Source organism: Rhinolophus hipposideros, assembly GCF_964194185.1.
Source record: "Rhinolophus hipposideros genome assembly, chromosome: 16".
Classification (NCBI taxonomy): domain Eukaryota; kingdom Metazoa; phylum Chordata; class Mammalia; order Chiroptera; family Rhinolophidae; genus Rhinolophus; species Rhinolophus hipposideros.
Window position 1 is genome coordinate 53,130,244 of NC_138062.1, and position 18,779 is coordinate 53,149,022.

At 32.8% G+C, this 18,779-nt stretch overlaps 1 protein-coding gene across 5 annotated transcripts in view; it reads left to right on the forward strand.

The window, feature by feature from the left end:
- The window catches only part of FSTL5 (follistatin like 5), a 1,025,577-nt gene that overhangs the window by 572,693 nt on the left and 434,105 nt on the right, over nucleotides 1-18,779 (forward strand). For all 5 annotated transcript variants that reach the window (XM_081077240.1, XM_081077239.1, XM_081077242.1 and 2 more), the window contains exon 4: nucleotides 15,797-16,045. In XM_081077240.1, coding sequence (XP_080933366.1) covers nucleotides 15,797-16,045 — 249 coding nt within the window. The remainder of the gene's footprint in view (nucleotides 1-15,796; nucleotides 16,046-18,779) is intronic.

Below are 18,779 nucleotides of genomic sequence, written 5' to 3' on the forward strand. Positions count from 1 at the left end.
ATTCTATAACACATCATTTATATAGTGCATTATGTGTTCACCACCCAGAGTCAGTTCTCCTTTCATCACCACATATTTGACACCCTTTACCCTCTTCTACCATTCCCCCACACCCCCTTACCCTCAGGTAATCACTAGACTGTTGTCTGTGTCTATGAGTTTTTGGTTTTTGTTTTGTCTAGTTCGTTTGTTGCTTTCAGTTTTATATCCCACATATGAGTGAAGTCATATGGTTCTGTACTCTGTCTGAGTTATTTTGTTTAGTATGGTAATCTCAAGATCCATCCATGTTGTCTCAAATGGCAGTATTTCACCTTTTCTTATGAGTAATATTCCCTTGTATGTATGGACTACATCTTCTTTATCTTCTTCTTTATCTAGTCATCTATTGAAGGGTACTTTGGTTGTTTCCATGACTTGGCCAAATTCAATAATGCTGGAATAAACATCAAGTTACATACTTTTATGGATACATGTTTTCAGATTTTTTGTGTAGATACCCAGAAGAAAAAATTGCTGGGTCATATGGTAATTCTATTCTTAATTTTTTGAGGAACATCCATACTGTTTTTCATAGTTGCTGTACCAATTTATATTCCCACCAGCAATGTATGAGAGTTGCTTTTCTCTACAATTTCTATTAACACATGTTATTACTTGTCTTGTTGAACATAGCAGCTCTAACAAGTATGAGATAGTATCACATTGTAGTTTTGATTTGCATTTCCTTAATAGCTACGGAAGTTGTGCATTTTTTCATTATCTGTTGATTGTTTGTCTTCTTGGGAGAAGTGTCTGTTCAGGTCTTCTATCCATTTTTTAAGTTGATTTGTGTAGTTGAGTTGTATGCTTTCTTTATATATTTTGTATATTTGCCCTTTATCAGAGGTGCTGTTTGCAAATATCTTCTCCAATTCAGTTGTTTGCCTCTTTGATGACATGTTTCTTTGCATAGAAAATCCTAAAGACTCCACCAAGACATGATTAGAAGCAATAAACAAATACAGTACAATTGCAAGATACAAAATCAATGTACAAAATTCCATTGTGTTCTTATGTCTTAACAATGAATTCAGAAAAAGAGATTAAAACAATTCATTTTGGAATTGCAACAAAAAGAATAAGATACCTAGGAATAAACTTAAAAAAGGGATCTGAAGGACGTATAGAGTGGACATTTTATAAAACATTATAAAAAAAATGAAGAAGACACAAGAAATGGAACAATATTCTGTGTTCATGAATTGGAGAATCAGCATAGTTTAAATGTCCCTATTACCCAGAGCAATATACAGATTTAATGCAATCACCATCAAAATCCCAATGACATTCTTTAAAGAAATAAAAAAAAAAAATCAGATGTGTTTGGAATCACAAAAGACCCCAAATAGCTAAAGTAATCCTAAGAAAATAGAACAAGACTGGAGGTATTATACTCCCTGTCTTCACTGTATACTACAAAGTAACGATAATCATGGTATTGGCAGAAATTCAGACACACAGACCAATGGAATAGAATTGAGAACCTAAAAATAAACCCACATATATATGGACAGATAATTTTCAACAAAGGACCCAAAAACATACAAAGAAGATAAGAAAGCCTCTGTAATAAATTTTGTTGGTGAAATTGGAAAGCCATGTGCAAAGGAATGAATGTTATCTGTCACCATATACCAAGATTAATTCAAAATGGATCAAAGACCTGATATAAGACCTGGAAAAGAAAAGCTCTATAGAAGAATACATAGGTACTCACCTTGTGGACCTTGAGTTCAAAGAGGATTTTATGAATTTGACCTCAAAGGCATAGGAAGTAAAAGTTAAAATAAATGAATGGGCCTATATCAAACTGAGAACTTTCTGCACAGCAAAAGAAACCATCAGAAAAGAAACCACAGACTGGATCATTTCTGTTGACTTTTCTTCAAGTTTTTGATTCTTTTTTCTGCTTACAAAATCTATTTGAAGTCTTTAGTGACTTTTTTTTTTTTTAATTTAAGAAATTGTAATTTTCAGAGCCAGAATATCTGGAAACATGGGCTGACAATTTCAACACCACCAGTCACTGGGAAAGGGAGATGGGCAAGGACAAGTAAAAATGCCACAAAGATTTTCTACCATTTTTAAGTTGCCTTTTCTGGATTCAGCATTCTCTTCATTTCTATAAACTTTTGACTATTTTCCATAGTTCTGATGAAACTTATTCTGACAATTTATGCAAACATTTTTGGTGGTTCTGTGGAGGAAAAGGCCTTTGAAATTACCTCCTCCACTATTTTTCCTGATGTCATCTTGCACATAACTTTAAAATTGACTTCCCTGATTGACTGTTTTTCTTTTGTTATGGCTTGTTCAATAACCTAGAATGTCACCTATTTCTGGTTAAATGAAGTCAAACTCTCCAAACTAGCAATAAGAATTGCTATAGTTTGCCCTTTCATAAATAACAAAAAAGCAAATCCTCTTCTACAGTGCTTCTCAGTATATGGTCATTTTTATGCTTGAGTTATGAAGTGTGTCTGCCAGCTTAATGAGCCAAAGCACAAACTAGATGAGAATCAGTTAAAGGTTATAAAGAAGAAACCTTTCTGACACCATTGACTGAATATCCCTAAAATAGAATTGAGTCTTGGTTATTTGGGTTTTAAACAGAGAGAAAATATCATTAAAAATTAGTATATCTATAATAAAAGCAAACTTCTCATATTACAAATATTTTCAGTATAATTTTAAGCTATAGGTGTTCCAACACCAAGAATGGGCAGTATTAGAATTCATTCTGATTCATGTACATTGTTCCAATTGAATTCGTGAAATATAGATTTCTTATATTCATCCTAAACAAATATTTAAACAAGTAGTTCTATAACACAATTTTGTTTAGGTGTCATGGAGAAACAACACAGTTCTACAAAAGTGCACTGACACTGATGAGTGGCGGTGGTGATGGTGGAATGTGCTTTCGTAAAGAAGGAGTGTAAGGAAGTTTATAAAGGAATGGTGTAAGTTAAGACCTCTTGATAGATGAGAAGACATGTAATGTGAGACCTATATTATGAGTGGGAGTTAGAAAAGAAACTAGGTGTGTTGGTAGAGAGGTGAGATGATTTCTGAGCAGTCACCGTGTTAGAATATCATGAAGATCAGGACATTTGCAATACATAGGGCAACTGGCAGGGACATAGTATAAATCAGGTACTGAAGTATAGCAGACATGTAGACAGAGAGCGAGGCTCTGTGCATTTTTTTTTCTTTTCACTTTACCATGCCATATCTCCAGCTCTCACGAGTAGGTGGAAGGAGATATACCTCTATGGAGACCTACAAGTGTCCTCAGGATCAGGACATGGAGAGCAGGCCCAGGGACATCAACAGCACAAAGTCCTTTTCCTTCAGAATTTTGTACTTCTTTATTGTTTTCTTGCTTTCTCTGTTGCTATTGAGAATTCTGATCTCTAATCCATTTTGTATGACTGAATATTTTGTTTTCCTACTTGGAAGCTTGTAGAAAATTCTCTTTTCAATATTTTCAAATTTCATGATGTGTCATGGTATGAGTCTCTTCTAATTCATTTTACTGGGCACTGGGAAAACTCTCTGAATTTGGCAATTTGTGTCCTTCAGTTCGGGGAAATATTTTAATAATTTTATTAATTATTTCCTACCATCTGTTTTCCTTCCCTCTCCATCTGGACCTTCTATTATTTGGACTTTAGAATTCTGGAAGTGATACCTGTGTTGTCTTATATTTTCTTTTTGATGTGTTTTTTATTTTTATTTTTTAATTTACTTATTTTTTTTGTGAGGTTTTCTTAACTTTATTGTGCAAACTCCCTCTTGAAGTTTCTATTTAACATCAGCTTTTTAATTCAGTGGTTGTTTTTGGCTTTTATGAAGTTTTTTTCTATTCTTATTTCAGAGTTCATCTTGTTTCAGAGATGAACTATAATCTTTTATTTCTATGACAATATAAATTAAATATTTTAGATTTTTGTTTTACTTTTTATATTATTTTTGCTCCTGCATATTCTCATTTACATTGTTTGTGTCTCTTTGTTTTGGCTTTATTTTCCATCCTAGTTTACTCAGATGTCCAGTTAATACTGGCTTTTGGCTTTTGATTAAGAGAGGGATATCAAATAGCTGGCCTGAAATTTCTGAGCACCGGGTAAAGTTTTCAACTGTAAACTTCACTGTGGATTACTGGGGTGGATCAATTTTAGGGAACTTCCAATATTAGGTTACAAATTCCCCGAGAACAGCTTGAATCACCTGCCTAAATTCCATGCCTATGACTGTCAATAGTTTTGCAGGGTGCTGGGATGGAATGCACTCAGGGAGAGAACCCGCTCTTCACTGCATTTAACATTCAGTGTTCAGATTCCATACGTTTTGTGTCTGAGTGTATTAACGTCAGACTTCTACCAGCATTGTGCAGAGGACATGATCTAGTAATTTAACAACTTCTTAAACAATTTTCAGCATGCCTCCGTATTTTAAAATCACTGCCACTCTCATTTCCTGAGGTACTTGGTATTGCTAGTTTATGGACTTTTTTGAGGAATCTGTGCTGTAAATAAGGTTTTCCATTTTACTCACTACAATATTGGGATACAGTTTCCTTAGGGTCACAAAGTCAGTTCCCACTTAGCCATATGCTTGCAAACTTCCAATATTGTGTTGTCTTTTCTCCAGTTCTTCATCCCTGTATAAATCTTTGGAAATAATTTATTTTGGTGGTTTTGAAGGATTTAAGAGGGAACAAAATGATGTTTGTGTATTCAATTTGCCATGGTAAAGCAGAAGTGCACTTAGAAAAATATGTGTGCATATACTTTGATAATGTATATTAAATATATGTGTAAGACATATTTATAAGAAACTTTATTGATTTTTTAATTTCTACAATGCCCAAAAGTAACAACTACCAGGAAAGTTTAATCTGTATTTCATTAAAGGAAGCTGTATGTTGGGTGAAGGTAGTTTTTGATTTTGTTTTATTTACGGTTCAGGGGAGAGTCTTTAAGTCTATGCAATTCTCATAAGACTGTTTGTGAAGGTTGTATAGATTTTTCTTATTGGTTACCATTAGGACCATTGGGAAACCTAGGAAGAAAATTTGTTATTTGGACCTAATTGGACAGAAGTTGAATATAAGGAAACTACTATAGGGCAAAAAGACTAAAAGTCTGAAGCAACAAAGTCATGTATAAAGGAAGAGGCAGAATGTGATATCCTGCAGCTGGAAAAGTTGTAATCTTCTCTAGAAGAGTTCCATGAACAGTTCTACCAGAATGTCCAACATTTAATTTCTTCTTCCTGGTGATAAAGAGATGGCTTTGACTATGTAGTCCCAGATGTTAATTGGAATTTTGGAAACAGATGCATTCAGTGATCACATACTTTCTTAGGTCTGTGAGGAAAGTCAAGGGCAAGCAGATGGATATGAAGTTAGAATAGGATTGCTTTTTCAGAAAGATATCGTAAGATAGTTGACCTTCTTGTACAATCCTTGTAGAGGAAAGGCAGGGAGCTCTGCACCATTGATGCTGGGTACCCAACAACAGAGAATAAATTAGAAATAAAGATTCTGTGGAATCAAAATTGAGTGAAATAATTAGTTTCCAAAGTTTTCTCTCCCTACTACCTTGATGTTCTCATTCTTCTATTTAATGACCTTTTTAATATGCCCTGCCAAACTGGAGCTCTTGTGCCAAATATGATCATTAAGTCGGAACTGGAAGAGTTCTAACTTCCATTACTTGATAAGTTGACAATGTGGGCAGGAAATTTCCTAAAATAGAAGAAATGTGATCATGAGCTCCAGAGAGAAATGAATGGCCACATTTTGTTTAAGAACATATTGTTTAAGAACATTTTGTTTAAGAACATAATAAGTATTTTCTGTAAAAGATCATCAATATGGTGCCATACTATTGAATCAGGAGGGTTGATTGGAGTCTGTGTGCTAAACTGGGACCCCATCATATTAAGCACTGTTTCAATGAGTATCAAATAGCACATGAACTTTGGACTATAACGTGTACTTTTTGAAAATTGCCTACTTGTTTGGTTGTTTATTATAATGAAAAAAATAACAACAGCAACAACATTGATTTTAATAATATCTAACATTAACGTTGCACTTATTATCTGATAGGTACTATTTTAAAGGCTTTCTGTGCATTAATTTATAATTCTATGAGACCAGTTTGATTACCATTTCCATTTTACAGGTGAACAAAGTAAAGCAGAAATATTATACAATCAGTTACTACGTAATGGAGCCAGAATTCAAAACTGGGCAGTGGGACTCCAGGTCCAATGCTCCAAATAAGATTTTCTTAAAGTTATCAGTTCTTTTATGATTAAGAGTAAAAGTATTTCCAGTACACTTGAAAAACTTTTTTAAAGTTCAAGTTGCTAATTACAACTCCACCTTCTATATACACTTTACCTCCCCTTAAAAAATTTATTCATGTTTCCACCTATCATTTTATATAGATGGCTGTCTCATTCAGATTCCTAGATTTCTAATAAGCTCAAGTTTTACATTTCAAATTGTGTATAATACATATCATCTATGTATTTCCACCAGAAATATAAAAATCAATAGGAACAAAGCACAGGTAGAATAACATAATGGCTAATAGCACAAACACAAGTTGGAGGCCTGGCACCATCACTTACCAATTATGTGACCCTGGACATGATAAGTAATCATTTTGAGCCAGTTTCTTCTTTATTTGTAAAGCAGGAAACAAATAGCATATATTTCAAAAGATGGTTACAAAGATCAAACGAGAAAAAATGCTTTAAAAAAGTGCTTTATTCAGTATATACAAATGGAAGTTACTTCTAGAAAGGAAATTTGATTTGGAGATTGTTTTTTTCTTTTCCACTTCACAGCTACCACTGAAAGAACAAACTATATAGAAAAAAGCTATATTGGTGCTGCCATTTATCTAATTGTAAAAAACATATGGTAAATAATTACTTAAAAATGAGTTTAAAATGAGACATAGCAGGTTTTCCTTGCATTCTTTTATTGGAACAATAATAAGGATTGCCTTATCGAATTAGGACATTATCACTCTGAAACCATTTGTAAGGTTAATATAAAAAAGATAGAAGGGCCAAGTTTTATGGTACATAGACTATTGCTCTCCTGTCTTGCCATGGTCTTCCTTTTACAACCAATTTCCACCTGTTAAGATCCTAAACACTTTTTTTTTTTTTTAAATCCTTGATCAAATCTGACTTCTATTAGGAAGTTTTATTTTTCTGTTTTTTTTTTGTTTTCCTCGTAATAAATATATATTTCCTCTACAATTCACATAACTCAATCTCCCATGTGTCTTTTTTTTACTTTATAAAATATTTATGTTTTAATTATTTCATATCCTTACTAAAATATGAAGGTCTTCCTGAACCTAAGTCCATGACATGTATCTTAGTATACTTTTCAGTAATTAGGTGACTAACTTTAGGTAAGGTGTTCTGCAACATCACCTCTACATCCAAAAAGAAGATGATGATAAAGGAAAGAAACAAGGATAGTCACCAAGTTATAAACACAATAAAATATCAATTTGGTGGGATCCTGTGGCCCTGCAGCCTAAAATGCATAATGAGAGAAACCCTGGATAAAGAACTCTGATGTTAGATATTTTGTCAGGTAGGCAGAGTGAGGTGCCAGATCATGAAATGACTTTTAAATTCACACCAAAACGGTCACATCTGTCTGCCAACACTGTAAAGTAGAACACGATATTATTACTTAGGCAAATTATACATGACATTACCGTGTATGTAGAGAAGATTATCATGTGACGATTAAAATATTTACAGAACATAAAATATGTGTATTGCAGTGTTTTGTTATGTATTGTAACTTATAAAGAGTTTATCAATGGTTTAAAACTAACCAAAAGCCATTGATGAGAACACCAGAATCAAAATATTTAGAAGGCTCAGAAAACTACTCAATTAACTGATAAAACTAATAAAAAATAATCTTTCAAAATAACTGAAAAAGTTTTCGTTTGGTTAAGTAATGAATTAAAAATATTAATTTCAGTTTGCGGAAAAATAACGTTTTCAAATACACGTCATAAAAGTATAGACGTAGTAAACGTAGAATAACTTTTAAAAATTGTTTTTTTTCTGAAAGGGAAATAAACAGTGATATGGGTAAAAAACAAAATATTTATAGAGCTACAGAATAGAGACCAATAAAACCAAAGACCTAGAGATCATAGTGGGACATTGGCTAAATGGTATTTTGAATACATACGCAGATATTCCCTGGCTAACAGTGTTTCAACTCACAGTTTTTCGACCTTGGTACAAAAGTGACATTCATTTAGTAGATGGTACAAAAGTGACATACATTTAGTAGAAACGATATTTTGAATTTTGATCTATTCTTGGGCTAGCAATATATGGTACAATGCTCTCTCCCACTGCTGAGAAGGCAGCAAGCCGTGGCTCCCCGTCAGCCATGTAATACAAGGACCTAAACGACTGATACTGTTGCCAATGGTGTTGCCAGCATTTTTCAGGTATTGTGTTTTCTGTTTTCGCATCCCGTTATGTTTACAAAACACCCATGTGTGTCTCCTGCTTTGGGTGAGAAGAAGAGGAAGGCAATCATTCACGGGATGAAACTCATTCTACTTTCTACTTGATGTCTGTATGATTTTGACTAATCTAAGAAACTCACATAAGGGAATCGCACTGTATTTGTCTTTTGTAACTGACTTATGGAACACTCTGTACTTCCTATTCAGTTTTGCTCTGAACCTAATCATGCTAAAAAAAAATCTATTAAAAAATAACAACAAAGGCATTAAGTACACTCTGATAAAGAAAAAAATAACTCTTCAAAAGCAATGCATATTAAAAATAATGTATTGAAGCAGATTTTAAAATTAAGACTTTTAAATTTAAAAGCAATAGTCTTCTAGCAGTCATTTATTTCTATAGTAATAACAGAAACTGCTATGTCTTCATCTCTCCTATGTTTCCTATTAGCCGTATGGCTTATCTGACTCTAATAATAAGCTTTATAATGAATCTGAGGACTATCTAGCCAAATCTACCCTTCTATTACAATGTTTGATTTTTATTTAGTACATGTTTGTTTTGCGATTGAATGTAATTGTGTGAAAATATCTACATTATTTGAGAATAAGCTATCTCTTGCTTTAAAGTTTTAATAAGAAATAGGATGTTTTTAATGTTTTGGATGTGTATCCCAAATCCTGAAATATTTAAAATTTCACACATGATTTAGCATATGTCTTTCAGCTCATTGCATAGACATAAAATTAAATACTTTTCTCTTATGTCCGCTAATTGATGTATTTTCCAATGTATGGAGCTGTATCATTCATAGGGGAGATATGTACTGTCAGCAAAACTAATAACAAATAACTATAAAATAAGGAAATACAGTTTTTAAAAAATATCACTCAAAATGTTTACAGAACTCAGATTTTAGAACAACTAGTTTGCATTTAATAATCACAGTCACCTATAAGAAGGTCCTAAATACGAAATATTCACCTATGATCTGTCTTGTGAATGGATTTGTCTATCTATGTACTGACCTATCCACAATGCCAAGACATTTCCAGTTACTTATAGAAAGTATTCTCTAGTGAGATTTCTTTGGCTTCTAACCCATTTCTGGGCTCTAAATAAATCACAAAGATGATGGAAATATTTTTATCTGGTAACGTGTTCTCGTATAACCATAAGTACACTCTAAATTCTCAGTGGGCTGATGACATAAATTTACTAGAGAAACCTTGGCTCCTAGATGGGTCATGGAAAGGATAAAATTAATGGTTAGGAAAACTCGTAGTGTACTTTCTTATCAAGGTAACAACCTGAGGTGGGAAAGAGTTTTGTGAAGGTATCTTAGGCTATCCATTTTCTGTTGTCATAATTCAAACGGTCATACCGCAGTCAAGAACATCAAGTCAGCAACCACTGCCGTATTAATTAATGGTCTCCAATCATCGAACTTTATAAACGACACATGAAAAATTATCTGCATTGGCAAATATTTATTTTCATTGAACAGAAAATATAATTTAGATGCATGAAATTTAACTGAATCCCTGTTTTTGTATGCCTATCTTTTTCATATTTACTTTTTAAAAATAAATCTGATGGCAGAATTCCATAAAAGTGCTTGCAGACGTCTAATGGATTATCTGAAATAAGAAAGTTCCAAATTCACTGAACTACAGATATGTGACAGTTCAAACTATATTTTAGTCGTGGCTCACCAGGTAAACCTTCAGTAAGACAGCCTTGTTTTGACTGACTTCACAAAACAGCAGCAGGGAATACATATTCCTGTCTTCAAAGGCCATGAAACGATCATACTGTGCTCAATCTTCTGCAAGCATTAGAGTATTTACTTGGACTTCCATTTACCATGAAGTTTGTGAGGACTGAATGTGTTTTGTTACAGTTTACAGTGTGCAACAGGAAATTGTATTTTGGATTTACTGTAGTGTTTCACAATTTTTCCACATGTGGGTAGCAAAATGTCACCAATATATGCTTCTAAACCAAAATATGCAATTATCTAAATGTGAGCCTTCTTTTTTCTGTTTTTGCAGATGAGGGAAATTCTTATATAGCGGATACTCGAAAATTGTAGGCGTGTTATTTGGAAACAGACATTTAGATATTCTTGTGAATGTAATAAAAACTAGAGTTGTCAAAGGCTGTTGTTTATTCATTCCAATGATTTTAAGTTAATATAGTCCACATACCAAATTCATAACAAATGATAATTCTGAATAATAATAACTATATTTGTTAAAAAATGTTAGTCTGTTTCAGGCCCTTTTAGTGCATCATCTCACATTATCCTCTCAACAACCATATGAATTTATAATTATCATTATCTCCATTTTATTTATTAATTTAAATAATACTTATAGAGTTTCTTCTGTGTTCTAGGTATACAGGGAAACTGAGACTCCTCTATGTTAACTAACTTGTGTAGAATCACACTTGTAGTGACAGTTGGAATACAAATGAAGGACTCTGATTTGAAAGTTCATTTTGGTGACTACGAACCTGATACAAAAACAAAATAAATAATGACAAAATCTTAGGGAAAAGAGCAATTTAGAACATCTAAGTTATAAATAGTTTTGCATTTAGTGCAGTTTAGGCTATTTGTAAAGTATGACAATATTTAAATTAGAGAATTATGAGCATATGGCTGTTTGCTGCAGGTGATGTTTAAATATTAGGCATTCTAGAGAAAGTTTACTACATATGTTTCTCAGACATTAGTTTTTTTTTTTTTTTAATAAGCTACATTTCTTGCTACAAAACTGTTCCTTTTTTATTTTTTTTAAGATTTTATTGGGGAAGGGGAACAGGACTTTATTGGGGGAACAGTGTGTACTTCCAGGCCTTTTTTTTTTTTCCCAAGTCAAGTTGTTGTCCTTTCATTCTTAGTTGTGTGCAGCTCAGCTCCTTGTCCAGTTGCCATTGCTAGTTGCAGGGGGCGCAGTCCACCATCCCTTGCGGGACTTGAGGAATTGAACTGGCAACCTTGTTGTTGAGAGCCCGTGCTCCAAACAACTGAGCCATCTGGGAGCTCAGCGGCAGCTCAGCTCAAGGTGCCGTGTTCAATCTTAGTTGCAGGGGGCACTGCCCAGCATCCTTTGCAGGTCTCGAGGGGTTGAACTGGCAACCTTGTGGCTGAGAGCCCCCACACCCATGTGGGAATCGAACCGGCAGCCTTCGGAGTTAGGAGCACGGAGCTCCAACCTCCTGAGCCACCACGCCGGCCCCAGACATTAGCTTTTATTAGAAACTACGTTTTTCCAAGAATTCTTAAATGAATTATTTGGGTAAGAGTAAATATAAAGATGATTTATTAATTTCCTCTTATTTTAGCATTTGAATATCAGGTCCTGGTTGAGGTCAGACAAATATGGAATGGAAAAGCAGACTATAGTCATGTTCTCTGACCTGAAATCTGTTGTTCTTTTTAACAAATCAAAGTTAACATAATACTTACATTTTGTACTTTCCTACTATGTATTTTTGTGAGACAATTAACACCTCAAATAATTAGGCACTCTAAATCAATTATGCTTATTGCCACTGTAATCGTTAGAGGTAGTTAATTCATCAAAATCTGGTTATTCCCTTCTACTGCTGCTACTGTTTTAAATCCAGCATCAGTCTGTTTCATCCCCTGCCTCTCCCTGTGTCAGTCTTCTGAACTCCTAACCCATTCTTCAGAGAAAACCTCAATTGTGACATGATGCATTGTCCCTGAGATCTTACCTGATATTATCCATCTTACTCTCCTTTGTGCCCCTACATGCACCCCTGAATCTTTGTCTCTCTGGTTGGGCACTATCAGATCCTGTCTTATGCCCTTCGTGAACCTCTAGAAAAAAGTGTCAGTGACCATTCTTTTCATATATCCTATAGCAATTAATATAGCACCTTACTCATAAAAATAATTGCATTTTATTAATGTTTAGTTTAATCCAGATCCACTTTATATTAAGCATCTGTTTGAGAAAGTCTATATTTTATAAATTACTTGGAGAGAATTTCATCATGGTTGTGATTCTGAAAAACATTTTAGAATTATGTAAAATTATTTTGCTTTATGCTGTCTTTCTTCTTTTAATGTTTCAGCTTTGTTTGTGTTTTATATATGAGGAATTTTTGTAGAGCTCTGAAGGCATAAACATTATAAAATTATGTAATTGTTAAATACATATCCCTTTTGTGGGAACCAATGTGATTTTATCAAGGTATAAGATAGCAGAATATAAGTTCTTGATTAAAATCCATTTAGTGCATTATCTCACTGCACGGAAAATAAATCTTTGACATATTGATCAGATTAAATTGATACAATCTCAACTAAAACTGAAGTTCAACATTAGCTATGGATAATTACTATCAGAAAGGATATGTTCTAGTTATTCATTTACATAATTTGAGCTTTCTTTTGGATTGCCTATGAATTAATTAAATTTTCTTTAATTGTAGCATCTACATGTAACACAACTTATAGCTAATGTAAAATAGCTCATTAACTTCTATCAAATCTCCAATATCCTAATACAAATCTCTGAATTGGAGTACAGGGCGTTAAGAGGAAAAAATTAAGAGGAGAGAATCTGAGAAGAATACCCACCAACCTACATATACCAGAAATGACCTCATTTGATGGCAGAGCATTCCTCCACCAAAAGGAAATTCTGATTGTCAGCTACCTTAATGTATGACTAAAATATACAATGATCAGACTCTCTTGATAAACATTAAACTTATTCTTTGAGAGTAAAAGTAAATTAAATGTTTTCTGATAAATCTTAAACTATTTGATAGCAAGAAACTGTTAGTAACACAGAATATGTACGTATATATATATATGTATATATACGTATATATGTATATATACGTATACATGTACATATGTACATATATACATATGTATATATGTATATATGTGTATATACATATATATATGTATATATGTATATATACATATATATATATATATATAATTTTACGAAGTAAAACTATATGAGACAGATTTCTGTGTTATAATGGCAGCCTCATATTGGACACTATAAACATTAGATTAACAACTATCATAAGTACTGGTATAAGGATGAGGAATAAGATTTTCCAAAATTAAATTAGTCATTATATTATAGTTATGATTGCCATATTTTAGATGTTCTTTTTTAATTATTATATTGAATATTAAAAAGCAATATTAGAAAAACAGAAAAATTAGCCCAATATTATATACACCTATCTAGTCAATTGTTTTAATTTTTCCATATGTTCTCATTTCTTCCAAATACTTGCATTACTTTATATGCTTTTAATCATAGCATAAACTTCTCATCTTTTCCACTTAAGAGCTTTAATAATTGTTTACCTGGTCTTTTTCTTTGTGTTATATTTATTTGACTTATAAATTAGAATATCTTTAAATCAAAGGCCCTAAAATGTGTTCCTGGAAGCAACAGTATCATCATTAGCTGTAAACTTGGGAATAAATTTGGGGCTGTACCCCAGATCTACTGAATCAGAAACTCTGGATTTTAGTGGAGGTAGAATCTGTGTTATAACAACCTCTCTAGTCAATTCTATTTTATGCCAAACTTCAAGAACTACTTCAGTAAATATATTTTCCAAACACTTGGAAAGCTTTGTTGAATAAATTGTATTATTTTTTCTTTGAAGTTTTATAGAATATTTTTTCAACATTTACAATGTGGTTCAGAGTACAAGTATTTTGAAATCATTTTCAAAAAGATTTGTGCCAATTTATATTGCTATCAAAAATGTAATTTAGCTTCTAAAATTATGCTGTTGATAACATTGGTCTTTTATGGTAATTTTAATTTGCTAAATTTCATTTCGAAATACACATATACATATATATGTATGTATAGTATTATAGCATAGGGTTTATTTAAAAACAAATAGTAATTCTTTAAATCCCTTTTTATTTGTCTATGCCTGTCCTTATGAAAATTAGTTTCTAAAAAGATAGTAATACTACTAATAATAACTAACCCTTAAATTGAGGTTTATATGTGCTAATCCCTTTAATCGTGATAACTCTATGAGGATATGCTATCATTTCTGTTTTACCAATTACGAAACTGCGTTACAGATGCGTTAGTATCTACCCAAGGTGCTGAAGCTTGCAGCTGATAGAGCTGTGGTTTTAACTGGATCAGAATCCATGTTCTTAATAATTATGATTCAATCATGTAGAGGGATGGCTTCCAACGAAGATAAACATTAAATATCTAAAACAATTACTCTGATTTAAGTTTATAACCTCTCAAACTTTTCCTTTCTTTTCCTTTCTTATTTTCAATATATATAGTGCCATGATGGTATATAAATATATACATACATACATACATACATACATACATACATACATATATATATATGTATGTATGTATGTATATATATACATATATACACACACGGACGCATAATTTGCTTTTTTATTTTCTAGTAAGATAAAGTTCTCAAAAGAGAAAAGCCAGTTCTGCCTATAAAAGCATAGGGATTCAATTGTTTGGTTTTAATACAAGACTGCTGGATCCATCTATATTTTTCTTATGCCAGTAGCAATTATTAGACTGAATAAGTAACAAGAAAATCAATTTGCCCATGATTTATTAATTCATTCATGAGATGCATAAGTAATTGTCAAGTACAAAAGTTCAAAAGAAGAAAGGATCAACTGTCAGAATCCACCAAGAAGTTTTCAAGACACATTTCTCATTCCTGTCTCCTACTATTTCCTGCCTTATATACATGCATTTCCTTTCTCCTATCCAGAATGCTGTTAATGTAAAAATTGACATTTATTAAATATTGACTATGTGCCAGGGATGTGCTTTCTGTGGATTATTACAGGTAGCATTTTGTGAAACTCGAGGACATTATACTATTTTCCCCATAGTAGAGGCAGGATTTGAACTCAGGCAATTTAACTTTAGAGACCTTGTCGTTAAGGACTACAGTACTTATTGGGAAGGGAGAAGGGAGCTCAAGGAGAAGAAGGGAGGAAGGGGAGAATGTTGAGGGTATTATGAGAAAGTTCGCCTGCCAGTCCTTTCCCTAGTTGAGTACCACTGAACCCTGGTTATACGCTGTATGAATGTATTGTCATGAATCTTTGACATGATTGTATTGTTTTGACATATGATCAAAATCACATTGTGTTCTTTATCCTCAGGATTCCAGATTCCGGATGGCCCTTTGGGATCTTGTGAAAATAAATACTGTGGCTTGGGGAGGCACTGTGTCATCAGCAGAGAGACAGGGCAAGCAGAGTGTGCCTGCATGAACCTTTGCAAACGGCACTACAAACCAGTGTGTGGATCTGACGGCGAATTCTATGAAAACCATTGTGAAGTGCACAGAGCCGCTTGCTTGAAGAAACAAAAGATCACCATCGTTCACAATGACGACTGCTTCTTGAAAGGTAAACGCAGGGTGAACCCAAAGTGTCATCCTCATGTATTGCTTTTTCTCCTCTCAATGAGTGCCTTTAAGTTTAACCTCTAATAATTTGATATCAGCAAAGGTCTAAAGGGAAAGGAAAGAAAGGAAAGGTGAACTTAATTACACCACTAAGCAGCAAATGTACAGAAATGTACATGGATGTGATTCTGAATCTCAGTTATGAGAACAAAGCTGGCCAAAATATGACTCAAAATTTAATATAGCTTACAGCATTGTACCATATGGCTCCCCAATCATGCAGTTATCTTAGGGACAGAGGATGGCTGGCCAATTCAGTCAACAGTCCAAATCCACCCAGTGAAAAGCACCTGGAGTGGAATTGAGGGAATAGAGCAGGCCAAACCATGCTGTGATAACATCTCATTTCTTGCTGATTAAAAAGGATCATTTCAGTTTGTGCCACATAATTCAAATTGTAAGTAACCCATACATGCCCACTAAAACAACTATGAACAACTCATACTAAACTCCACTAGTCGATCTGAGATGACCGTGATTTAAATTTTTAAAGTATTGGTATTTACTTTCATGATGCATAAATTCATTGGTCATTTTTTATGGAAAAGTATAGCTGAACTAATAACATTTTTTTGAATTTAACAAATTATTTTGACATGCTATGTAAATAAATCATTGAATATCTTTGAAGTCACTTATTTATAAGCGCATTTGTTTTTATCTGTTTATTTATACTGGTTCAAAGAATTGCTCAGTAATAGTTATAATCCAAACTGAAATTCTAAGGTGTTAAATATATAGAATTTTCATTCTTCAAATAGGCCAGTGAGCTACCTGATTTCTAATCTTTGATTCCGTTTCCCAATTTCTCAGAATAATCCTGAGGCATATTTACACTTACAAATTTGTCTGATGTTTTAATTCTTAGCTTAAATTTATTCAAATATGATATAACATTTATTTGCTCACCAGTTAAGATAAAATGACTATTTAAAAATTGTTCTTTTTCAAACTTGGTAGAATAAATCAAGTATTATTTCCAAGGTTGTAAAAAAAAATGACACACAGAGCTTTTAAATAATATAAATGCAATGCTGTACAGTCATTCTGGCTACTAGAAGGCCTTTGATATAAATGAAGTAAAATTATGTAGTAATTTTATGAAGTAAAAAATGTTTTTCTTACCTTAGTGACCTGTGTGCACCTTAAGTCATACATGTACAGAGAATTTTATATTAGCTCATCTTCCTTTACAGAGAGAATGCTGGCTGCTTTGCTTTTAAGTTCAGTTTATTTTCCTGTCCTATCAAATCTGTTTTTACAAATAGCTGAAATGAATTCTATTAACTTTGTACTTTAAAGCTCATAAAAATATTTTTCTGTTGTTTTCATCTAAGATGGTACAGTAGAAATTTCTCCATTCTAATGTATATCATAAAACTATGTAAATAGTATGTTATTAAGTTAATTTAGAATCATATCCTCAAACTCAGGTTTTGTGCCATTGACCCCAAGTAATTGATTACGTGGAAATATATGATACTAAATATGATGTGGGGAAAAAAGATCTGGTGTATTTAGTGTTCTGCTTTATTGCTAGATGTTTAGGCAAAAGGCAACTCAGTCTGCGGATCAGCAAGAAGATCGATGAACTGGATATGGATAAGAAGTTGTCTTCTTTATGAGTTCATAAACAATGATTTTAAGGATTTTTGTCCTTTAGACTTGTACTAAACATCTTTATTAGAGTTATGATTGCTTCAACATACTTTCTCATTATATCAGGGGTGCCAAAAAATGTATACACATAACTTGTATTCATCTTTTATCGGTATATATTATTACAATTTTAATAGTTTTTCCTGTTTTGAAATGTGTATGCATTTTTTTGGCATCCTCTCTATATATACTGATAGTGTTAAAATTCCATTTATGTTATCTTAGTTAGTTAGCACATTTCCCAGCTCAAAATTTGGGGGTCTTGTGTTTATTTGTTTATTTGTTCTGGTGTTTTACCTACCACATATATCACTCATAAAATAACTATTTCAGCACAAAAGAAATAATATACAACAAAACAATAAATTGCTTGTCTTAGTAGTATGCTATTGGCCAACTTTTGGACATAAAAGAAAATTCAATATAGTTGAAAGCCTGACATTATTGTGATGGTTAAAATTAATTCTTGTGATCGGGAATTATACTTGTATCCGTGGAATTATGGCAATTTGTATTGTTTCACTAATAGCACAAAGGAAGAGGGAAATGAAAATATTAGGTTCAAAAACTGCTAAAATTTATGTTTAATTAGATACTAAAAAGAAAATAATCAAAGCAAACAAAATAATAGGAATGAGTTTTCCTCCTTAGTAAAAATATGTTACTTTTAGATTTAAAAAGAGGTGATTATGAAAACCTTAGGAGTCAACAAGCAAGAACCTATAGGCCACATCCACATTGTATCCCATTTTTTTCGTGCACCATTGTTGGAACACAGCCACATTTATTTGCTTAGGAGTTGTTTTTGGATGTCTTTGCACTGCTAAAGTAGAGCTAAGTAGTTCCAACAGTGAGAATGTAGCCTACAAAGCTTAAAAAAATATAAATCTTCCCAGAAAAGAGTTGTTGACTTTTGCTTTAAAAGATTACTAGTGCCTTAAAATAAAATTTTAAAAATATTCGCAGCTCTGTACTATGCTGTATCTTCTTGGCTGTGGTGGTGAACATAGGGACAG